This window comes from Mytilus galloprovincialis, chromosome 3 (assembly GCF_965363235.1).
Source record: "Mytilus galloprovincialis chromosome 3, xbMytGall1.hap1.1, whole genome shotgun sequence".
NCBI lineage: Eukaryota > Metazoa > Mollusca > Bivalvia > Mytilida > Mytilidae > Mytilus > Mytilus galloprovincialis.
In genome coordinates this window covers 55,198,664-55,224,954 of record NC_134840.1, presented here as the reverse complement: position 1 = coordinate 55,224,954, position 26,291 = coordinate 55,198,664, and the positions used below count along the sequence as shown (strand labels likewise).

General features: G+C 30.7%; 1 protein-coding gene across 6 annotated transcripts in view; it reads right to left on the bottom strand.

The window, feature by feature from the left end:
* LOC143068351 (uncharacterized) overlaps positions 1–26,291 on the bottom strand; it is an 82,708-nt gene that overhangs the window by 8,244 nt on the left and 48,173 nt on the right. For 5 of the 6 annotated variants that reach the window (XM_076242339.1, XM_076242335.1, XM_076242337.1 and 2 more), the window contains 4 exons: positions 6,337–6,389; positions 1,869–2,041; positions 1,338–1,637; positions 369–429 (listed from right to left, as the gene is read on the bottom strand). In XM_076242339.1, the coding sequence (XP_076098454.1) occupies positions 369–429; positions 1,338–1,637; positions 1,869–1,937 (430 nt within the window). In that variant the 5' untranslated portion in view covers positions 1,938–2,041; positions 6,337–6,389. Of the gene's footprint in view, positions 1–368; positions 430–1,337; positions 1,638–1,868; positions 2,042–6,336; positions 6,390–19,276; positions 19,300–26,291 lie in introns of those variants that run through there. The other variant, XM_076242341.1, reaches the window with a different exon arrangement.

Genomic DNA, 26,291 nt, shown 5'->3' with positions numbered 1-26,291 from the left:
AAAATCCACTTTTAAGAATTCTATAATTATTTGGGTTTCAATGTGCCAACACAGAATCGTAAATTTCCACTTAATATCCAATATCAGTCATGAATGTTGTATGTTCACTATATCCATGGTTATAAACACGAGACACGCTCCACATAAATAAATCCTTGTATGAAATCACAACACCGATCACAAATAACACGTTTGTATCGCTTTTAATCCATAAGTTTATTATATAGATCCATATCTTCAAAGTAAAAATGTAGACTTTTATCATATTTCTGTAAAACATTGTTGCATAAACAACAATTTAATTCAATTAGTGCACTTGAAATCCTTTACAGGCACTGTAAAACAAATACAAACATCAAATTACTTACCCTGTTTGGGACCTTGTGTGGTTTTATCATGCCATGCTTCCAAAATCAATGAAAAAGTACCCTGAAATTGTAAAATTTATACTTATAATGTCTATTGAGTAAGTACATTGTGAATGGGGTTCACATATTAAATTCCTGCTTTTCACCGAGCACTTTGTTAATGATTTGGGAACTCTGTGAGACTTTTGACCATGAATATGTCTCGAATGTCGTAACCATAATCGTGTCCTCCTTTCTACGTTATTGACAACACAAAATGCAACTATACATTGAAATATTACTTGTCTTGAGTATAGTAACATGATGGATGTCACTAGTCGAACAGGAAGTTCATCATTCCAGGCCATCATCGGGTGTTCTTATTGCAGTTTGTTTTCTGCTGTACAGTGTTTTATGGAATTTTGCTTGTTTATTTTAAATTTTGGCTATGATGTCCTTAATTCTACCGCTTATGTTTTTGTATACCCCTTTGATATCTTCTTACCTTAGGTCAACAACGAAACGCATTTGACGAAAGACAGTACATTTGACAGTGTTAACAAGTACAAATAAATACTAAACAACTTCATGTAAAGAGGCAGGCCAATGGTACATTTCTTTTTATGTACACAAAATTATTAGCTAGTGGCAAAGAGGCAAGCTGTTTCCAGCATCATAACGGGATATACCGAGTGCAAATCGATAGTCGCTAGGTCGGTAATCTACAGGTCTAAATCCCCTTTTAAACCATCAACGTAACCTTTTGCTGTGACCAAGATGAAAAAAGATCAGTTGTTCTGTTTTTTATTGGTATGCAATGTTTGATATTGAGATTTACAACAGACTGCATAGCCAAACCAATATTACAGTGCACGTTATTTAAATAGGCTATAAAAAATCTTTGCGATTATCTTACAGGAATGTTAATCTGCATTACAATCGAATGGTGAATATATGTTGTAAAATTCGAATCGTTAATTGTTTACTTACTGGCCATGAAAACTGGAATGGAAATAAGATTGGATTTTCGAACTTCACAGGTAATTCCTCTTTGAAATCAATTGTATTGCCTCCAAGAACGGCAGTCACAAATGTTCCATAATTACACGTTGGATTACTTGAAATCTCTGCTTGATAGTTTGTAAAACAGATAGAGAAAAATGTCCGGCAAGAATATACACACTGACTGTTTCTGTTCATAGTTCCATTGCAACATTCACCATTTACATTAAAACCTTTTGAATTTTTAAACATTGTTAATTCCAATTCAAAAACTCCTGTGCATAACACCTGAAAAAGAAGATAAGTGTGAATTAATTAACTGCAATTAAATTTAATCATTCAATTGTAAAGCGATATGATCTTTTTCTTTAAAACAAGTTAAGCTAATCAATTTGAGAAATACTATAAAACAAGAATATTGGGAACTGTCGGCAATATATCATTAGTAGATTAGATAGATAGGTAAGGTGAGATGTATAGCGTAAAATTGTATAAGTACAAATTATGAAAATGACATACCTTTGTTACTATAGAATACTCTATTAATATCCAAAGTACCACAATACGAGGTGTTTTCCACCACGGCATCTTTCTTGTTTACTCTCTCACTCTGCAGTTGTTCACTATTGAGTTACCTTTACACTAGCCTCGTTCTACACTGACTCCGCCCACAAAATTGATTGACAGATATCCTACAAAGCAGCATTCATATCATTTTCAATAATTTGATTTAATTATCCACACAGGTGTATACATACGCTATTTTCACACCTTTTACTACAATAATGGAGATGACTTTGGAAACAAAAACGTAAATGAGTACAAAATATCAAAATGCATAATTTGAAACTATCATAAATTCAATGCGTTTAGTTCATAAATTGATTCTTACCATCTTATACATATTGTGAATATATCATATTTTATTTACGAAAACTATAATTTGATGAAACGAAAAAAAAATTATAACTTGAAAAAGGTTGCTAAACTTCGTTTGAACCAATAAAACATGTTTTTTTTTTCAATAACTCTTACAAGTGTCGGTAACCTTTATTTGCACATGCAACTTGTTGCTTTTCGGGCTATTTTTACATGATTTAATAGCACACGGTATCAAATTGTATTCCATTTTCAACTCTTACCTTTATTAACCAAAGACAAGTAATATTATTCCATGAATAAATATAAAAAACTAACGAATATAACATTCCGGCAATTGTGTTGAAATACACAAACTCTCTCGCGTGTTTTAAATGTGTGGAGTTTTTGGACAATACATTAAAGGATCCATTGTGCTTTCAGCTGTCGCTCGAGACAAAACACCTGTCTCAGTAACCACTTTTAACAAATGCAAATGACTTCCATATAAGGCAAATACGGCACGCGATCAGGTAAAAAAGTAAGCCATTTTACTTTAATAAAATTTTTAAACAGATTGTAAGAAGTAGGAATTTTTTTTCAGATGTTATAAATTTGATAATTCAACATAATTTTAACAAAATGCACTTGATGATACTTGAAATGATAAGTGCCCCAGATGCAGATCAACCGTTTATTGTCGGGTATTATATATAACATTGATAATATAAAAAGCATAGGTGAGTCAAGAAATTTTAAAACGTATTCATTTTTTTCATTCAACACATTCAGAGAAAATCTGCACGCTTTTCTTGTTTTTATTTTTCATCATTTTATATTTGATAAACCATCCATGTTTACCTTCGACCCTTTGTTATTATTTACTTTCATTGGGAAGATAAGACCTGTTGAAATTGCTATTGTTATTCATCCGTCACTCAGTTAGAGCCGCAAGTCGGAGGAGGAGTCAGTCACGGTTAAAGCTTTGAAATGAATGATAAAACGAAAGTCGGCACGAGTCGACGCGTGCCGTCAACCTTGAGGTAACAGTGAATTAAAAACCCGCCAAATCTAAAATAATTCAATTTGCATAAAGGTGTTACAGATGTTTTATTCTACTTAACCTTCATATTTGCGAAAAAAAATGAAGTAAATTGGTGCATGCGACACTTTGATTAGTCTATAGATAGAATTACAGCTGGAATACACCTGTATCCACGAGATTCTTATTCACGACAAACAAACTGCTGGAATCCACTTGAACCAATTTTGCATATATTAACTGTATTTTGTGAGAATGCCGAAGATGTGCTGATATATATTCTTTTTTATTTTAAATTAAAGACTTACCGTCGTTGAAGTTGCAGATTTTATTTGTATGCGTATGATTAAGAAAATTGTTATTTATATGGTACATTTCAAAAATGAGAAAATATTGTCAAATTATTTTTAACCATTTTATCAAGAGCAAACTTTGACATATACTTGAGTGGGCTCGTTGATGGGCACCATCATTTTTATTTAACCAGATTAAAACAGTGATTCTAAACAATCTGTTGGTCTATTGCTTATTTAATTGACTTAATTTGATTAGCGTGGGACACCGGCGTCGGAGAAATCAAGGGCCATATTCGGACCCCGTCTGTCACTAGGTAAATCCTTTTGTTTCCTCGTTAGTAGTAATTGGTCTACAGTGGGAAGTTTACTTGGCAAAAATTTAACTCCTAATGAGCAACATACACAGGGGGCATCTTGGAAAAAGTTACTTTACAATGCATGTCTAAATGGTGTCGGCGCCAACTATCAAGACAAATAAAATGTTGTGAAAACAAATAAAGAATTACAAATTAAGCATTATTCAAAAATATTAATTTAATGAAAGGGAGCAGATTAAAACTTAATTTATACAATCAGTTATAAATGTAATAAGTACCCATTCCAACGTGCTGAGTAAAAATAGAAATTCTCACGGGAAAACACATGCATCTTTATTTTTATTTTTATTTTCCTGTTGTTGGGTTTTTTTTTTACACTTAGTGTTTTTTTTTAAATAAACAAAAGCATAGACGTTGACATTAGTAGTATAGAAAAAAATGGGTTTCACAATACTCGAGGGTACATATGTGGGCCATTTCAACGACAGATTGGGATAGCAGTACTTTGGCGCGCTTGTCTTTGAAGTAATTTAGTAATCAAGATGTTTGTTTTGAAAAGAAATGAGAGACAGGTGTAGGGACCATCTGCCGTGTAACGGTACTCGTCAAATACCAATACATACAACAGGTAGTCTTCACCTGCTTATTGTGTATTTATTTGTTAAGATAAATTACCATATAATTTTAATATACCTGTTAAAAAAAAAAAAAAACGGAACTTCATTTAAGAACATTAAAATGTTCTGAACTTCAAACACTTTACAAGTGCATAATTTTTCCTAAAATTTAATGCTGAATTTGCAACATCATAAAATAATCGAAAATAAAATTAAATACGGAAAAAATTGAAAACTACTAAATGTTTATTAAAACGCATGTGTATCTTCACTGTTGCACAGAATCGTTCCATTTTAGATAACAGATGTTAGATTTGCATTCAATTTATTTAGTATCCATTAATCGTTTTTGATCAACCAAAGCATAAACTTTACAGGATGCTGGGTCAGGTGATGGGTGAAGCAGACCACGCGTCAACCAGATCAAATTCGGGGGACTTTTGATTAATATTGTTGAATATATACAAATAAATTATTGACAGATGACTTCCGGATTACCACGTGCATTTTCGATTTATCTGTGATCTTTCAAATAAACCCTGACCCTATAAATTAATTCAGCTAAATATCATCAGGGACATAGTATTTATGTCTCTGATATTATAAACCTATGTGAGAAATGTATTCCTTATGTTCATACCTTCATGCCTATTCTAATTTTCAATTCGAAATTTAATATCTTAGATCAGTATTTCATCCCTACACGCGCTTTAACTGAAATGATTTTAGATTCGCGTGTCTACAATATCTGTTTCAATCGTTTTTTAATCAGATTATTTGATTTTGACCTTAGAAACACGTAACAAGACCATGCATACGTATTAACGAGGAATTTGTACTTTACGCGTTAGGTTTAGCGATATTGAGTGTTAACACAATTTATTTGCACCTTATTAATTAGATAGCCAATATTTTACAATATAACTGCCAATGCTTGTCTGGCCATTAGTGCCATCGATGGTGGTAAGGTACTGCTTGAACCATCCGTTGTAGTAACGAACTATCAAATTTAATTATTAAGGTGGTCTCTTTTTATTAACAAATGAGTACTTGCCTATGTGCAAATATCGTTTAAGTATTCAGAAATTTGATAATTTTTTAAAAAGAATTTTGCGAAACATCTCTGTGGAAAAGTGGAATAGCAACCTAAATGCAAAACAAGCACATTTCGGAAGTAGAAATGTGAGCTTTTCTTTGGTTCATATATAAAATCCTTTCAAATGGGAAGGTAAAGATGTACTTTGTGTTTCATGGTCAAATAGCAAGCAATTCACACCTTGGTTAATTTGTAAAAGAATTAAATTAAGAAGTTCAAAAACGAGGGAGGAAGCTTAGTGATATTATTAACAGTAAATTTCTTCACACAGTTGCCTTACATTTCATCTTATTTCATTATATTTAATTGGCCGTATTTATACGCCCTTTTACCAGTGTATCACTGTGATCTACTGAATGGAGCATACTTTATATTTATAAACATTATCGTCGTGCAGCAGCAGCCGTAATAGTTTAGATAAACTTTAACCATATGGTGAATAATTCCTTATGTCTGTCCACGGCACGTGGGAAAAAGTTTTATGCAGAAATTTGATAGCTACTGCTCGCGTACGCCGACCGCGTTTCATCTTTAGGCATCTGTTATCAATGAAGACAAAATACTGAAACTTTACACAACTTTTGAAATTATAATAACCTGCAAGACGCATAATCATATCACACTCTGTCTACATAGAAGCATGTTTTTTCTGGATATATAAGTTAATTTGAATCAAGATGGGAAAGAAATAAATCAACCCGTCGCTTAACAACGACCAGGAAGCACACACGATACATGGGGGACAACTCTAATTAACTTACGTGTATATTGCTTCAGTCCATTAAACTTTTAATATGAAAGCTACATTGAACATCTGAAATTTAAAATATAAAGTTCGATTAGAAATAAATTAAACAGCATGACACGATTTTGCACTGACCATTTGTCATGTGATTTAATTTAGTTTGTATAATTAAATAGTTTTGGTGTTTCACTATTTATAAAATCTTTTTTTTGTTAGTATTTCAGTATAGACTCACTGAGACTACTATATCAGTTTTAGTAACTAGTAGATACTCTTTTCATTTGTATATAGTGGTAAGCAGTTTAATATATTCTCTTTAAAGCGGAAGTGAACATTTCATAATGTAAAAACTTTTTTGGCACAACAACCAACTTGAAAAAATTTACTGAAGGGTCGTTTATAATTTCATCATTCATAGGCGGATCCGGGGGTGGGTGGGGGGGGGGGAGGTCCTGGGGACCCGGGCCCCCCTTTCGTGGGAAAAATTTGGTCGATTATATAGGGAATCATTGAAGCATGACTGGAGCCCCCCTTAGGTCAGTCAGCGGGCCCCCCTAAGGAAAGGTTCTGGATACGCCAGTGTCATTGACATCAAGATTTAGCATCCAGTCTAGAGGTACACATTTATTGACATTTACATATTATAATATTAAGGCTCTGAGCTAATGAAGTATGAACTCTTCACTCAGTGTATAATTAGCAAGTAATCTACATTTTAAATTTCATATGTTGGCGCCTTGCAAGTTTTTACTATACTTTTACGTCTGAAGGTTGAAATGTGGTGTGCTCGAGATGGGACGACAAAATCGTAATCAATAACAAACGATCTGAGCAAACGATAAATTGTCGCTGGTAATATGGGTTGGTAATCACAGGGACATGCAAAATTAGGCTAGAAATGGAACATTAAAATTATATTCTGACTGGTATTAAAGTCGAAAATAAAACTTGACACATTTATTAACGAGAAAAAGACAATATTATAAAGAGAAACAACAGTATACAACAGCATCACGAACCAGACAAAATACTAAGGGTTATCTCAGGCTCACCCGAATGGTAAGCATATGCTACTCCATATAGGGAACGAGTCGTGAATTACTATTGCTCATGTGAGTACAAACCCGGTAATAAGTATAATTCCGTTGGTAAAATTTTGGGAAAAGGAAAACAGAATTGTTATTACTATAAGATGTGAAAGTCGAGGAAGAAACCAAGGACTGAAGGAGGCCAAAACCTCGAACTTTGGCATAAGTGAAAGTGAAACCTAACAATACCATGGTAGAGAAATTGACAACAACTGTTTAAACCAATAAACTGAAAATTAAAGTTTAAAGATTAAGTAAAACAAACCCCACAAAAGGGTGTGGAAAGGGGAGGGGTGTACTTCAAGTGTCAGAATAGTGACACCTGATTTTACTCCTGTTAAAAATTATAAAATGTCCTATCAGTTGATTTTGCAGTTAATAATTTCAGATTGGGAATGTTTCTCGTATACATCAAATTCATTGAAAAAACTACCTCAAAATGTCAATAAAAAATATATATTTGTTTGTTTGTTTGTTTAAATCATCAGACCTTGTTAAGACTTCAACTTGACTCAATGTAAGGTTTTTCAGAAAAAAAAAAGGATAAACAAAACTCTATGTGATACATTAATATAAATTGTGAAAAGATAAAAAGCAATTAATCAGTTTATTGTCTTAATTTTGTATGCCATAACCATTTTATGTAAGGGACAACATCAAAAGATCGATGTAGGATAAAAAACTTAAATCAAATAGTTTGGGGGGGGGGGGGGGGGTTAAAATTCTGCAAGTTTTGTATATCTAAAATCGATTTTTACATATATCCCTATTGGTAAATCAATTTTTCCCAAATTAAGTTAAGAGGGGGGGGGGGTCAGTGAAAAAACTATGTGAATTAAGTTTTTTATCCTTCATTGAACTTTTGATGTCGTCCCTAAATGTGTTTGTGCTAATAAATATTGTCTATTGTGTATTGTCTACAAAACAGCAAACAAAAGCAAAAACAAAAATAATCCCCTAATAGCAAAAAATAAATTATCAGAATGCTCTCCTTTTTCTCAGTACTTTCTTTCATTTTAAGGTTAAATGGGATGAAGCTTTGCCAAGTAAACAATATTAACTGTACATGAACATGCATTTCTTCAACCATTCATTGTTGTATGGGTTAAAGTTAAGTTATTTTAAATCTTACAGAGACCTCCATTTCTAAAGAAATTATTTGTAAAATCCAGTAAAATCCACTAAATTAGTATGACACCCATTTCCACATTGTCTTTTTTACAGAAATAACAAGCTTTTTAAAATTTCTCAATCTGCACATCAATTGTATGTAATTCAATTTTACTGAATGATATTATTTGTAAAATTCTTTTTTGGATGTTCCTATCCATAATATGAATTAATCAAATATACAGAAAAAAAATCAGTTTTTAACACCTGAATAACTTCTTCTTCAGTATTTTTTTGGTTGACTGTTTTTTAATAATTATATATTTGCAAACTTTAAAAAGAAAAACTCGCATGTAATTCTAAATGATAAATTTTGAAAGTACTTGCATGCAATTGAAAATGTTTTAATCCAAAAAATCAAATAGCAGTAATGTTTCCTATGAACATGATACATTTGATCGTCCTTACATTGTATATGATATTATTTCAAGACATGAAATTGTGAAAACAAGTATTAAAGAAGTTTAAAAGGTGTTCATAATAATTTAAATGTTTGAGAAACATGCTCGATACATACCAATACATAGATGTTACTTTGTTCCGTATAAGTTGTGTGGGTTTTTTATATTTTAAAATTCAATGCCTATTTTTACTATTTATGTCATCTTTCACATTCCATGATATTTTCCCACAGTATGTTTATATTTGAATGTACACCAATATATTAATCTCAACCTTAGATTTATCAGTGACATTTGACCTTAGACCAAGGCAATTAAAAATTTGTTGCTAGATTTGTTTCATTGAAGACAAAAGATCACATAACTGCAAGTAATCTTTATTGATATAAATCAATATCTTTATTAATATATTAGTTGTTACTTTTAAAATGTCTGTCTAATAAATAAGATACCTTCTAATCTATTTTAAAATAAGATAATAATCTGTTATAAGCCTATAATTTATTGATTATAATGGAACAAAGTTAAAACATAATTTTGGGGACATTAGGCTTATATTTGACCAATGTAAACATTGATGAATTGACCGCTTAGTTTATCCTTTTTAAATTGTATGAAGGAGGCAAATTTTTTGTCTATGTGATATCAGATTGAAGAATTTTATAATTCTAAGGTATAACTAAAAGCAACAAATCTGTATCAAAGGTTGTCCCACGAATTTGATTTTTTTTTACATCAAACTTTATAATTCAACTTAAATTTCACTGTTAAAAAAAAAAATGAAAATGAAATAGAACTTAAAAAACTGACAGCAGCAAGATATTTTTAAAATTTTATTTTTAAAATTTTTCAGAGATTGATGATGTATCCCTTGTTTGTAAGGCTGATAACCATAGATGTAGATTTGTTTGTCCTGAAAGTCCCTGTGGTGCAACCCTGTTGATATGTATGAGGTAACACTAATAACTTCTACAATTTTTTGTTTATATTTATAACTGACACATGGAACTCAGTGTTACTATTAATAGATGTGATGCAAAACTGTAACAAAAGAACCTGGGAAAAGTTTCTCAAACAGATGTGATAAGATGTATTAGAAGTGAACTGTTTAATTAAGTTTAAATGCTTCTATTTATTTTTAAGCTATGTGCACATTTTAAATGTCTATATAGAAATATCTTAACTGATTTATATATATGTTATTACACCATCTCTGTGTGAAACGTGATGGTATTTATCAGATAAAGAATAAATTGTTCCAACTATATTCTGTATTTGGCTATAAACTATTACTTATGTATTTATACGTATGATACATGTATTACAACATCTCTGTTTTTTTAATGTGATGGTATATATCAGGTAAAAACAACCTTTTTCATGCTATATTCTTGATGTGGCTAAAAACTCCTAAATTTATACCAGTAAATGTATAATGCTACAATATGATTTATTCAGTATTTGTAAGGAATTTATTACTTCTAACTTAGTGGCTTTTACTTTTACCGCTTAAGTCCCCCCTTTTTTCATGGCTCAAATGTCCTGATCTGACACTTGGATAAATAATTGATGTTAAGGAATTCTCAAAAAATGTAAATAAGATGTTAAAGTATTACTGGTGCACTTAGGGTCCAAAGCAACTAAAACATGTTTAGCTACTTCAAAGAAAAAAATATATACAGAAGATCATAGATATACCCAACTACAACAAAAATAATTTAATTGTTTGTCCTGTTATTGTTCATGAAAGTAGCAACAGCCTATTTGCCATTAATTCTAATGGAAAGAAATCTTTTAGCGACAATTTTCCCTTTCAAAATCTTTACAAAAGTGCACCTCGTTTTATTACAGAATCACCTGTGGTGAGAAAATATTGACATGCAATACCCACTTCATTATCCTATTTTGTGCCTAAAGTAATATCCATATATGAATTTCCAATTATTGTGGTATTAACTGTTACAATAGAGACACACAATGTGATAAAATAGTTGCTGAGGACTGAATATAGAGAAATGCCGTTTCCATTAACAGTGAAATTAATATGGAAAAAAAAGTATTTACGTCAATTATCTACAAATGAATAAATTAACTGAATTATTGTTTAAAGACTTTTAATCTAATGTTTTTCATCAATCATGCTCAAATTGCTTCATTGTTTTCAAAATGTTTACAGTAATCTGTGTACTCAATTCCATGATTATGCTTTTGACAGACATATTTTTTTCTCATTTACAGCCCGGGGAGGGGAGGCCTTGGTGGCCAAGTGGTCTAAGTATTTTTACTACTATAAATTAATCACTAGCCAGTCAACACTGAGGTTGTGAGTGAAAATCCTGCTAGTGCAGGTGCACTCAAATCCTCATAATTGACTAGGATTGTCAGATTTTTTATTGGAGGTCAGTAGTTTTCCGCAGTCCATCTTCCTCCACCAATAGCCCAAAAGTGGCGCTTAAAAGTAGCATTAAAACACAATCAATCAATCAATCTATCAATCTTATTAACAGCCAAATGCTTTATAATAGTGTGTTCTAGTAGATTTTGATCTCATCCTTATTATAGTAATGTCGATATTGGATTAAGGCCCTTGATTTTTTCATAATATTTTAAACAGTGCTTCTATATATATGATAATGAGAAACACCTCAATAAAATATATTGGAACTTTTTTGGAGTTATAAAACCACTAACTAATAAAATTGAGAAGGGAAATGGGGAATGTGTTAAAGAGACAACAACCCGACCATATAGCAGACAACAGCAGAAGGTCTCCAACAGGTCTTTAATGCAGCGAGAAATCCTGCACCCGGAGGCGTCCTTCAGCTGGCCCCTAAACAAATATATAGATATACTAGTTATGTATATTTTAATTTTTATTCATTTCACTTTAGAGTTATTGCCCTTGATTTACTAAACAAAGTATATGTAGGTCCAGATTCTAAAAAGAGAACCCTTATACAATATTTATATAATTATAAAGCATGATGAAAAATATAAAATTCAATTCAGCTTTGATTTGATAATTGCCTCCCCCTTTTTTCATAAAAAAGAAACGCTCAAATCATTTTTATAGAAATAAAAGCTGTACATGTATAAAATTTTTTGTAAACTTTTATTGTTCAAGAGACATGACCTTTTAAATCCCCAAAAGTCAACTGCTTGTTGTCTTGATCTTTGATTACAAGGAATTGCTAAATAGGATTTACCACCAAGTCAGTCAAAGACTCGGTAATGCACAAAAACTTTAATGTAAAACATTTAAAACAAATATGATGTAATATAAAATTGAACGTGTGTTCAAATCACTGTTAACATTGGGCAAATTTAATGTTATTTTTTGAAAACTGAAATTTTGTTACAAGAGTTTATTAGAAGATTAACTCCTTCTTGATTGCCTTTGAGATGAATTAAAGTTTTAAATTACAATCAGTGAGTATTTTAAAGATTTGTAAAATGAAGAAAGTACTGATTTTGTATTTTGCTGGTCTTTCATTGCTATTGTGTCAAACTTTATAAACTTATGTACTAAAGAATCTGCCACAGACTTGTTAAATCAAATTTATTTCAAGCTCAGTGGATCATTCTGGAAGTGAATGATGCTTGAAGGTTAACTGCAGGATTTGATTAAAGACGTCTGTAAGAGGATGCATACTAAATAAGTAATCAATATTACCAGTAGAAAAACAATGATATGCACACATCCATGCATTATTGATAAGTGTTTTTAAATTTTAGATAATCAAATTTCTCTGGTAAGACCTTTAGGATTGTCTGATCAATGAGTTTGAAGTTCATCTTAAGAATGATTTATTAGAAAATGTTGTGATGAACAATTGAGAGAAGATGGTCTCAAATGGTCTGTATCAAAAGCAATAACATGTAAGCAATGTCTAATTCATGAGTTGTCTGATTAAAATGGTCCATTGTTTGATGTTGCACACCTTTTGGTAGTTAGACACATGTTTACTTGGCCTAAACTGTGGTAACACCTTTCTATTGTCTGATTAATTATTTGATATTACAGGTTTGCATGTTACATTTTGTGCATAGTTAGCAATAAACTATACAGATAATCAAGGATAAAAAGTAATAGCTACAATCTATCTTATGCATGAAATTTTAATTAGTTTGTGTCTACCCTTGTTTTGTGCTGTTATTGCATAACAGTTATGGGAAAAAACATAGAAGGAATATAAACATGGAATGGAAATAAAGCAATTTTAAAGAACACATTAATAAGGCAGACTGTACTATCATATTGATCAAGATTGGTTTCAAAGGAATTAAAATGGGAATCGGATTTAAAAAATCATAGAATATTAGAATGATAGGCATGCAGTCTACATGCAGTTTATCTATATACTCTTTATCCAAGTGTTCATAGAATTAGTTCTTGCAAATGTAAAGTTGCACAAATTTCATTGGGAAAATCAAAAATGTCTTTTTCAAATAACTTAATTTTGATTCAAGAGGTGGCAAGTATATGTTTTGTTGAGAAAAGAAGTTTTATGATGGAACTAAATCCTGTTTCACAACTTTGAATTTCTGTTGATCCACTCAAATCAAATAATTAATAATAGTTTTGTACTTTTCATCTCAAACAGATTTTTATTGGAACTTTTCATTAATTAAGTTAGCGTATTCACTGATTAAATTTTTCATATCATGGGATTGCATGTTATATCTCATATTGTGAAATTCATGATAGCTAATACAATATTACAAATACCTTTAAAGGCAGTTGTATAAAATTATATATCTAACCAATATCTAAATGTATAAAATGTTAATCTTTTATTATTACTATCACAATTCTTATACAGTAGTTTAATACATAATGAAAAAGGAATACCATACTGCTTTGTCATAGTATAGCAATGCAAACTATTGTATTATATTCAATTGTTAAGAAAAACTACTTGCTAAAACTGTTTAAAAGCTAGCTCTTTCGAGTCAGTATCCATTATATCTTTTAATTGAGATCTGATTATGAATTTAAACATACATGGTACTGAATTGTGTTTGATATAATAACGTGGTAATGCTATGTGTGAAAAAAAAATGAAGGGTTTGAGGAATATAAGACAATAGGACAGCAACCAAAAGAAAAAAAAATGAAATCTTGAGGGCAACATACAGCCTTGAACAATAGTTTAGTTTAAACATATTTTATTGTTCAGAACAAGTGGATTAGACACAAGTTTTTCAGCTTAGATCTGTCTTCTCCATATTCATTGAACAATAGTGAATTTCTTTTATTGTAAATGCAATATGCTGAGTTAAAAATTTTATTAATATCATCAAATTCTCAATTAACGTAGAAAATTTAATTTAATGAGCAGGCCTACTCAGTTAGTTATTTATTCAACTGTTCCTGGAAACGTTAAGGATTTAAATATTCCTTGACATTAACTTCAATCTACCCACCCTATGTTAAACTTTTAATTTAAAAGTACTTGTTATTTTACGTATTTATAACATTAAAAGAATAGGATGGTGCAAAAAAATCTGCTCATCCTACGTATAAAATTTTAATTGAATCTACAATAGCTGTTCTGATGTAATTCTTGCATAATAAATTGGGATAAGAATCGTGCTTCACCATGCTTAGAGGAAGGATTGCCTTGTCAGCATCCTGTCTATGCTACTGTCAACTGGATGAGCAAGCATGTTATATGAATGAACACGAAACTGCATGATCAATGTACATGATTGAATCCGATATTCTGACTAAAAATAAATTTTATAATGATTGATTTAATTTTAAATTTTAACGACAAAGGAGAAATATTGCACTGCTATAATAAATTCGAAAAGATGAAGATTATCAAGTTTAAAAAAGGAATTAGTTAACATTGTTTATATATATATATATATATACCATATTTGTCTTACCAAATACATGTATGAACTTTTAATGAAGCCAAACAAACAGATACTTTGTTTCTATAGACATGTTATATGGTAATGTAAAACCACCTTATTTAAAAGACGCTTATTATCTTGTAATATCATCAAGGATTATTAGGTATCTTATTTTCAACTGAATTTTTAAACAAGTTCCACCAAGTAGCCACCGTACTGGGTGATTAATTTTGAATGGAAGACATCTTGGAGACATAGAAAGGTTCTTTACTTGGTTGATGACACATTGTAAAGTACCGTTGTATGACAGTTATAGGTACTACAGGTGGCCTACCAAAGATTTTAATCGGGAATGCAATTTAAGATGTAACTTAAATTTTGACCATAAAAATAATTGGGACGTATTGACTACATTGATATAAAATAATGATTGCAGAAGTTTTGTAAAGTGATAGCCGGTTTGCTGTTCATATCAGACAATTTATCAGAGACAGGTAATGGAGAGGCACCTGTCATGATTTCTGAGGTCAACTGTCATGTAGTTCCCATTAATAGGATTAATTGTTGTCAGTTATTGAGTAGCAATAATGATCAATTATTTATTTATAGCCAAAACATCTTTTTTATTCACATAAAGTTTTCTACTGTTCTTTCCTCAGTTATATGCTTACATTTATAAAGTAAGAATGTTTTTATTATCCCCCCCCCTTTTTTTTTATCTTCCACTAAATTTCTACATAAGAAAATGCCTGTACTAAGCCAGGAATATGATAGCTGTTGTCCATTTGTTTGATGTGTCTGAGCTTTTGATTCTGCCATTTGATAAGCGACTTTTGGTTTTGAATTTTCCTTGGACTTTTTTTTATTTTACTTTTTCCATACTTAGAAAAAGTTTCTGTCAATGACATATATAACTAACAAAAACTTCAATTACTAAAATACAATAAATACATGATTAGGAATAAAGCGAATAGTTATCATAGCTAGGATGTCATATGTGTAGAATGCACACATTGGTACTTGGATGTCATGTGTGAATTTTGATATGATACACTAGGTTTAAAGATAGCTTGGAATTTGCCAGGTATAAGTTTCAGACAACTTAAGTAATCCATCGTTGATGACTAACTAAAGTCTTTTTCAGTAAACCGCATATTAAAATAAGAAGATGTGGTGTGATTGCTGACGAGACAACTCTCTACCGTGCAGAAACCAAATAATATAGAAGCTAACAACTAAAGGTCACTGTACAACCTTCAGCAATGAGCACTATCCATACCACATAGTAAGCATACATGAATTCTCAATGAAATTTATAATGACATCACATAAGTAATTAATACTTTTAAATTTTCAGATGCATTAGATTTGGTAATGATTGGTGATGTAAACCAACGGTGATTCAATTGTAAAGCAGCGTCACAATAGTAAGATTTTGTTTTAATTCACTCTAAGGTTAAGAATGTGTTTTATGAATGTATATCTTTATAATATCTTTATAATACCTACATACATGTTTTATGAATAAATTTCATTCATTGTTTAGTATTTGTACATGCATTAAAAAAGAATCGTGAAGCTACGTAACGAAACAGAAAGCATTGATGTATTAAATCTATGTTGACCAAAGAAATAGATCAATGAACAGATAGCATGATTTTTTGATAGCTTTATAGAAGATCGTACAATGGTGGTATTGTACAATGATAGTGATCACACAAGTTTGATCATTTATTGATATCCATTCAAATACCACCCATTCATTGCATACTTTATAACTTAATCACAGATAAGTCGAGTAGACGACATATTGAATACTTTTGTCAAACACATATTTTGCATGAAATTTTCGATAAAGGATGATAGTTGTATCATTAATATACTGTACAATCGATTGTCTCTATTGATAGGTAACAGATAATCCTGTCATAAGTGGTTAATAACCATGTACATAGATTGTCACTCGTGAAGCAGCGCTGGCCAGGTATTTTACATTTAAAATTATGCTTAGGTTTTACATTTCAGGGGTATGATATATTTTATGTATTCAGAAATATAGATAGTCTTTTTTGGGGGTTTCTTTAGGAAGGACGAAAAAGTTAACAGAAAAAAATCACTCAATATCGACCAAAATATGAAGTTATTATTAATGTCTCAAAATGATGCTATATCATGAGTTATTTTTCAAAAATAATTAATCATGTCATGTCTTGCAGTTATCTTTGGTGTTTATAAATTTAAGATAAGAAAACAAGTGTTATGTCCACACTGATTCAGAAATGGTGACATTCATGTTTTGGATCGTGGTGTCCACTTCTTCACAGATATCACCATTTATCCTTTAATCCCATCAGATAGCTGATCTTAATAGTGCAGACATCATTTAAATGCAGGTGACAATATTGATATTTGCTGCAAGTCATTCAAACGACCTGTCTTTGTTATATAATCGTTAGATTAACTTCAATGATAAAAGGCATAAAAGTTCTCAATTTAATTCATTGTTAATTAAAAGACTTTGGCGATATTTGAAATTGATTCAACAGTTGAATAACTGAAAAAAATCTGATGAAATATTTTCCCCATGATGTATTTTGATTGTCTGAACTTGTTTTATTGTGAGGTATCACTAGAGTTAGGTGCACAGAGATTTTGAATAAATTTGTGTCAACCAATTGCACTTTCTAGCATATATATAAAAAAAAGATTAAAGAGGAATTGATTTAAGAAAACCAGTTGTTAACAGAGATCACCATTAACTTCTAATGGTCCTATAAAAACCACCTTACTTGAAAAAAATCCTATATCTTAATGGAAAAAACAAAGAATTTGATAATGATTTTGTTGAGACAGATCTCAGCCTACATAGTTATTTACAGTAATATAATCCAGTATTTATACTGACATTTTAATAACTTTCTTTTATATAAATAATCAGATATTGGTAATTTTTATTATTTTAGCCAGACAAATTCATATAAAATGCCTAATTCTAATGCTCACTAAAAGCCTAGTCTTGTATTTTTATTTCACTGCTAGATCTAATGTTTGAAAGAGGTTACTGATAAAACTGCTGAGTTGTCTGATCTTATTGATTCTTTGGTAAAATATGATGGAAGTAATAAGAAACAAAAGATGTAATTCAAAGAAGAGGAAAAGATTAATATTTTACATAGAAGCTTTGTAATGTAAACATTTAAGGTAGAATTTTCCTTGTAAAAACATTTTGTTTTAAAGTTTAAATTCTTTCTTTTATTCATTGTAAGAAGGAAGAAATGTATTGATACAGTATTTCATTTGCGGTTTCTTGCATTAAATTGTCAGTATTGTTTAATCCCTGGAAGCAATTTCGCAATAAATTGCTATTATTATTTCATAAAGAATTAAATATTTAGTTCTAGATATTAACTTTAACTGAAGCTTTATACACTATTGTGTAGATGTGTGTTTTTCAGTTTAAAATATTTCTTAAATATTTAATATTTTTATCTTGGTTGAATGATATTTTTACAGTTGGCTTTTGTTTTTAACATTTGATATTGGTGGGCCCACACATTAATACCGGCATATATAAGCTGATTAAGTATGATTCAACTACGCAATTGTCAATTAATAAAGTATTACACCCATGTCCTTTCTTCCATCCTTTTGAAAATCAAGCAGTTGTGCAGATAATTTTCATATTGCCTACTGATTTTTTTTCATAAGTTTCTACAGTCTTTTGGATGACCTACTTTTCATGCTTTCATTGCCCCTTCAATTTGACAGTTACATAAAGCCACCTTTGTGGTTTGTAATAGCTAGCAAGTGTGACAGTTATGAGCTTAAACTGTGTCTGGCTGAAACCAAAGACATGAGTATTTGGTATTTGTTGGTTCTATAACAAGTATGCTTCATTGAGGAATCAAATGTATTCTATGAATCAAAATAATATGTTTTGAAACTGTGGACATATCGTTCTATTAACTGATTCCCTTTGAATTAGTATATTCAAAACTAGACACAACCTGCTTAAGTCTAGTACATAGTGGAATACATTCTTATATGCATGTAATATTTGCCACTTGATGTTAAAAGCCATCAACCTTACACATTGATCGAAATTGTTACGTAAGCTTGGGAACTAACCCAGTTTCTAAAATAGACTTCTTCTATTTTTGAAGAACAGATTGTCATGCAAAATGATTTGATTTTAGCAGTCAGCAAATATTTCTACTTGTACTCAAAGACTGCTTTGATTTTCTCTCAGTTTCAGCATCGATTTAGGTATTGATGTTTCTCAATGGTCTAGTAAACTAGTTATAAATATTGTTACATATTCATTCAGAAAGCTCTTAACCATTGTAAAGTAACAATAGCAGTACATAGAGAGCCAAGTACACGTAATTGAAATAACTTGACAAGTAATTGATCAGTTATATTACATACTCACCAGTTTTAGGAGGTGCAGAAAAAACAACATAACCTTCTAAAGTCCTGAGTCAACTATAGCAGATCTTAAGCCATGAGAAATATAACAAATATGTGGAAATATTGTCAGGTTTATCTTTAATATCTAAACTTAGTTTAGGATCATTTAGGAAACTGTTTATCAATAATTAATGCTTAAAGGACCAATCCATGTTCTTTTGTGCTGCGATCAGAATAGTTTCAATGTATCAAGTGTATGTAAGCTTAGTAACAATTGTCGGCAACAGAGCTGAAAAGTTTAAATACAAGGAGAATTGAAGTTCTAGTGATGCATTAAAATGGTTGTGTCAGATTTCATAGTACTGACTTGCTGGGAAACAATAAAGTCTGATAACCTCGTACTGATTTCAATCTACTATTGAGTCTCGCCATCAATAGTCATTTACCATTAATTATGTTTTAAAGGGATTATACAAAATAGTTAAATAAATTATTTTTAACTTTATCAAAAATAGTTATCATATAACTTAAGCTTAAATTAATGAGCTTTGATTCATATGTATAGATATATGAACCTATGTTATGAATTGCTTCATTATCACACTTGAAATTTCCTAAGACACCATTCTTTATGTCTTCTCTTTAACATTTTATTTACTCCTAAAGCTATCTTAGGTCAGATAGAATTTAATTATTTTGTTAAAGTTTGTTACCGGAACTTCAAAATAATAGAAATATTGTAATTTATTGTAATAATTTATAACTGCTTTTTTTCCAGAAGAGATTTAAAAATACTGTTGTGTGTATTTTGTTTACAAATTGATTAAAACATTTTTCTATTTATCAATTTGTAACATAATTCAATCTAAGCTGGAGATGCAAGTATATTGAATACCTGAACATCCATCCTTGACTTTGATATTGAAGGAGGTTTATAAAAGTCACTGTCCTCAGCGGAGGTTCTAAAAGACACTGTGGCTATTGAAAGTTATGGCTGAATAAATTTTCTATATATTACTATTTTGTTTTTATTTGCATTAGGATGGATTAATTTGGTGTTTAATGCACCTTTCAGCATACTATTGGCTATTTGGTGGCGGCTAGATTTTCTTGGTGGACGAAGCCAGGGTGCCAAGAGAGAACCACTGACCTATTGTAAGAAAACTGGCAATGTTAGTCGTTTAAGATTGAAATCAAACGCACCTGACATGGTAAACTTCTTATTTTCTATAAATCTGAAAGGCATTTCTAATTTTATAATGCCTTGTTAAATTCTTGATATGTTAAAATCATAAATTCATATAGCTTTGAGCATCGTCATTAAGTTGAAAAAATAAAACATTTGTTTTATTTTCTTGCAGTACTGCACAGATGTGCATTATGCTAATAATAAGTTACATCCTGATGTGTAAAGTTCTCCCACAAAGAAGATTTCATTGATGAAATTTGATGAGTCAAAAAAAATGGAAACAGTATAGTATAAATTATAAGTTTCCCATGCCCTTCTAAACTTGTTACATTTTTTTGTCATGATTTGTCAACAAATTGAGGCTTTGAACCTGGGTTACTTAATAGAAAAATTGAAACAAGTATCATGTTATTATATGGACCAAAAGATTGAATGAGTTAATATATTACACAATAGATTTGATAACATGAATAATGTTATTTGCTACGTGTAATTTTAGTGTAAAGCTCACGTGTTCACACAAGATACATCGACATGTGAACTGTTGTACCTTTAAACATTTTAATCTCCTCTTTAATATATAGCTTTTCAATTTCTTCAGTTAATTTTATACTTTTGAAATCTTAAGTTCTTCACATTAGCATAACAGAAAAACGTCAAGATGTGTTCTTACAATGAGGTGCTTTTAAATAAATTTACTGGGCTTGAGTGTGAAATAAGCAATTATTCAAGTGATTTGCTCTTTGAGTGGATTAGCAAAACACTTTTTCAAAATTATAAACTCAAAAGAGATAGTTTTGTAAAAAGAAATTTAAATGATAGAATGCAATGTTTAGGTAGGTAAGAGTATACATAGGATTATTTACCCTGGGAAAATCTCAAATTCAAATCTTACTTTCTGAAGTTAAAGTTATTTAATAGATTGCTCAATTGCACAGATTTACAAATTAACCTTTTAAGTCAGATTTCATGGAAAGGTGATTTTTAACAATTGCATTAAAAAGGAAAATAAAATTAAGTGAAAAATGTAGAAATATCTTAATGGGTCCGTAATCTTTGCAATATGATGACTTTGGTGTGTCTTTCAGTTTCTTACAATGTTGTACCGGAGTGTCAGAGCTTTAAAAATCATATAGACAACATTTAACTCCAATTTGAAGAGATAGATAATATTTTATAGGATGAAGAAGAACACAAAAATTTCATTTCTTTTTATTGCCTAATAATTGAATAGAAAATATGATATTTCCATATTTTCTATATATGATTTTGTTCCCACGCTCTGAAATATAGAGGGTTATCATATTTAAAATTGAATTTAATAGTTGAAAGATGTACACCTTAAGCACATTCTTTTTTATCACATTAGCTAGAAGCAACAACAGACTTTTCTCAGACTATAAGATATTTTTTGGTTATCTATTGAATAATTGTTTTAAATCAAATCAACTAGCACTTGCTCTTTCATCATCCTTGTAATAAAATTGGCAGATGAATAAATCTTATCTTTTTTTAACATTCTTTTTGCTGGGAAAAATTACTGGAGGAAGTTCTTAACTATAAACGAGAAGATGTGGTAGGATTGCCAATGAGACAACTCTCCACAAGAGACCAAAAAGACACAGAAATTAACATTTACTATAGGTTTAGAAAATTTCACACCAAATAAGAATTAAAAAGATGATATTTAACTTATGTTTTCAGAGCAGTGGTGCAATGTTTTTGAATTTAAGTAGTTTTAAATTACACCAGGAGGAGTGCAAAAATCAAAACCTTTTATTATTGCTCTGTAAATAAAGTTAATGTAGTATTCTAATAAAATGTAATACCAAATTAATTCGCAAAGTTTTCTTAAAATAAATATGGGAGTTCAAGGTGAAGTAATAGAAACCTAAACTTATTCTCCATTTTATGCTGGATACTGTTCATCTGTTGAAATTTGTGTAATATGAATAACAATGATATGGAGTATATGTCAATTAGACAGAAACCCATTAACATAAAGAATGAAAAGACATTTTAGAGGTCAACATGATGGTCCCAATGATATACAAGTATCTATATTGTATGTCAAGCCATCAATTGCTTATACTCTAGTCAAGTATTTACTTGCTTAAACTGAATTGGTAATTATTTCATGCATACTCAGAATGAGTAATCATTATCAACTAATACAATATGTAGGAGCTGCAAGTAAGGTTGACTTGAACGAACAGTTAAACATTTGGACTTCCATTGAAAACAGTTGGATTTTGCCTGGCAAAAGACTCCCAAAATAAGTTTTTGCAATAAAATTGGGCGCCTCCTCACTTGTCCTTTTTGAGGCATCAGATTTAACTTTCTAATTCGATCAGAATTTCCTATTCATTTATACATCCTGCTCAGCAAAATGGATGCCCAACTCAAGCAGGGGTTTTACTGCTGGAACAGGAGACGTCCAGGTGACCAATCTTCTATAAATCAGACAAGTATTGAATCAATTAACCGGATCTAGTAAAGATTACCCATTTCAACAAATGTTTTAAAATATAAAAAAAACCATTGGCAAACAATATTTAAATAAGTCAACTACCACTAATGAGGTTCCTGATGAGCAAACTAGGGATTTTTTTCTAAAAATTACAAACATACTTTTTCTTGTGAGATATATAATACAAAGAGAAAAAAGAAAGTTTGCTATATTTTTGTTATTTTTCTCACACATCTTTAGAAACAAAGTGTTTGGATAATCCCCAAGGGAGGTAATAATCTTCCTCAACCAATATTTGACTCATAACCTCAACAAAAGACATGTTTAACAGATTCAGGGTTTGAAGGGGTTGTAGCTTTTAGAGGTTTACAGTTGCTGAACATTGATTACTTACTGCATTTGTCGATTTAAAATCATTTACTCAAAATAAGCTTTTGAATACTATGGACAAGTTGTCTCCCTTTTTATTTAATTTTTATCTTAATAGAACTGTAGTTAAATAGAATCAGAACAAAGTTTTAAAGATTTAAAATCAATATGTCTTTGACACAAACATTAGAATACATACAAATGTTAAGCATGCAAGTTGAAAATATGTTTGAGAAGCCTTTTAAATGAGAACAAAAGCTTCTAGAATTGAGGTACATGTATAGCAAACCTTATCAATATTTTGTTAGTTGTAATTCAGTTGTTTTGATGCACTACATCTGTATCCTGGTATGACAGATGAAGCCCTTGAATTATTGTGGTGACAATACTGTCATCAGTAATGCAAATTTAATTATTTTGAAGCATATTTTGTCTCAGTGCTTTGCATTAATGAAAACTCTGAAGTGATTTCTAAATTTAGTGCACTTGAATTTATTCTGTATGGAGTGTAAGATGATGTGCAGTAAATGATATTAATTTCTGAAATGTTTTTGACATGCTATTAATCCAGTGCAAGTTTGCCAAAACAAACAATATATGGCAATACATCTTTGTCATATTAGAAATTTTTGGACCAGATGTGGCACATTTGCAGTTTGATAGAGGAGTAAAAATGTTAAAATGCTATAAATACCATCTATTTGTACATGGTGTTTATAACTGGTGGAATGAACACATCCATCTTTTGACGTACTCCTTCATACAACCTGCTACTGACCCCAATGAAAAAAAATTGATCTCTGTAATATGGTATCAATCATAAAAATATATCATTACTTGTCGTTTCAATATTTATGACCAAATGTTACCTTACAGTAAACAATCCATGACACATAACACTGTTGACAGCTTATGCTGGCTTACATTTGTCATATTTTTATACATGGCATTTTCTTTTTCAGGAATTTTTTTTTTGCTTTTTGAAAGAGAGATTGATGGAGTAGTTTCCCTTTTAATCAACATCACATTCAAGATTGTTTTTACAGAAGGTATATTATTTTGGAGTAGATACATTAAGTTTGATCATGAAAAAATGACAATGTATTTAGTTGAGGTAATAGAAAAGGCTGCATTTTAGGTAGATATAAGAAGATGGGGTATGAGTGCCAATGAGACAACTCTCCATCCAAGTCACAATTTGGAGAAGTAAACAATTATAGATCAAAGCATGGTCTTCAACATGGAGCCTGGGCTCACACCAAACAATAAGCTATTAAAGGCAATGCTAGTAAAGTTCCAAGACAATTGTAATGTAGTTTTATGTTTAAAAAAAGTGAATTTTCTCCATTATTTTATGATGACATACAGGTTTAATTTGAACATAAAATATACATTTAAAACATTGGAGATAGGTGTAGATTAAAACTTATTTAGTACATAGATTAAGATTCTATGATAATCAAACACTCAACAAATTTACTTCAAAACAGATTTGAAGTATATAGTTTATAAGATTTGTAAATTAGAAAATAAATTCATATTTTTGATTATTAAAAGTAGATTTTGTTATGAAAGAAACAAGATTAAAAAAAAGTGAAAATTTATTTTCTAAGATAAGAATTTTAACATGCTGATACAGCTTCTAAATTATGTTTTTTTTTTCTCAATTAATGCATGATAGTCTGTGATTGTTATGTAATATAGTTATCTGTTGCTGATAAATTTTAAAGTTATGTCCCTTTATAACTGATAAAAGTCTCAGAAATTGGATATAAATCAGCTGTTGTCTCAGCCATAGGATTTTCTTGGAATGATTTGATGCTAGCTTAGAAAGCCCATATTTCTTTTTAGTTTGCACCTTATTTTAATCCTAACGAGTACCTATGGTCCTAGCTTTGCCATGAGTAGTTATTTACCAGGTGCTGTACTTGAAAATTACATTTTTAGGCAAAAGGTTTTAAAACCAGTATTATGAAGAGGGAACAAGAGAAGACCCAGCAATTTGATGGAAAGAAATATTTTTGTTTGGATTTACTGGTGGGGGATTATTGAAGGTATTTTGCCAATTTTTAGCTCACCTGGCCCAAAGGGCCAAGTGAGCTTTTCCCATCACTTGGCGTCCGGCGGCGTCCATCGTTGTTAACTTTTCTAAGATCTTCTCCTCTGAAAATACTGGGCCAAATTAACCAAACTAGGCCACAATCATCATTGGGGTATCTAATTTAAAAAATTTGTGGCGGGACCCCGCCAACCAACCAAGATGTCTGCCATGGCTAAAAATAGAACATAGGGGTAAAATGCAGTTTTTGGCTTACAACTCAAAAACCAAAGCATTTAGAGCAAATCTGACATGGGTAAAATTGTTTATCAGGTCAAGATCTCTCTGCCCTGAAATTTTCAGATGAATCGGACATCCGGTTGTTGGGTTGCTGCCCCTGAATTGGTAATTTTAAGGAAATTTTGCTGTTTTTGGTTATTATCTTGAATATTATTACAGATAGAGATTAACTGTAAACAGCAATAATGTTCAAAAAAGTAAGATTTACAAATAAGTACACATGACCGAAATGGTCAGTTGACCGCTTTAGGAGTTATTGCCCTTTTTAGTCAATTTTTAACCATTTTTTGTAAATCTTAGTAATCTATTACAAAAATCTTCTCCTCTGAAACTACAGGGCCAAATTAATCCAAACTTGGCCACAATCATCTTTGGGGTATCTAGTTTAAAAAATGTGTGGCATGACCCGGCCAACCAACCAAGATGGCTGCCATGGCTAAAAATAGAACATAGGGGTGAAATGTAGATTTTGACTTATATCTCTGAAACCAAAGCATTTAGAGCAAATCTGACATGGAGTAAAATCATTCATCAAGTGAAAATCTATCTGCCCTGAAACTTTCAAATGAATCGGACAACGGGTTGTTGGGTTGCTGCCCCGAAATAAGTAATTGAAGGAAATTTTGCAGATTTTGGTTATTATCTTGAATATTATTATAGAAAGAGATAAA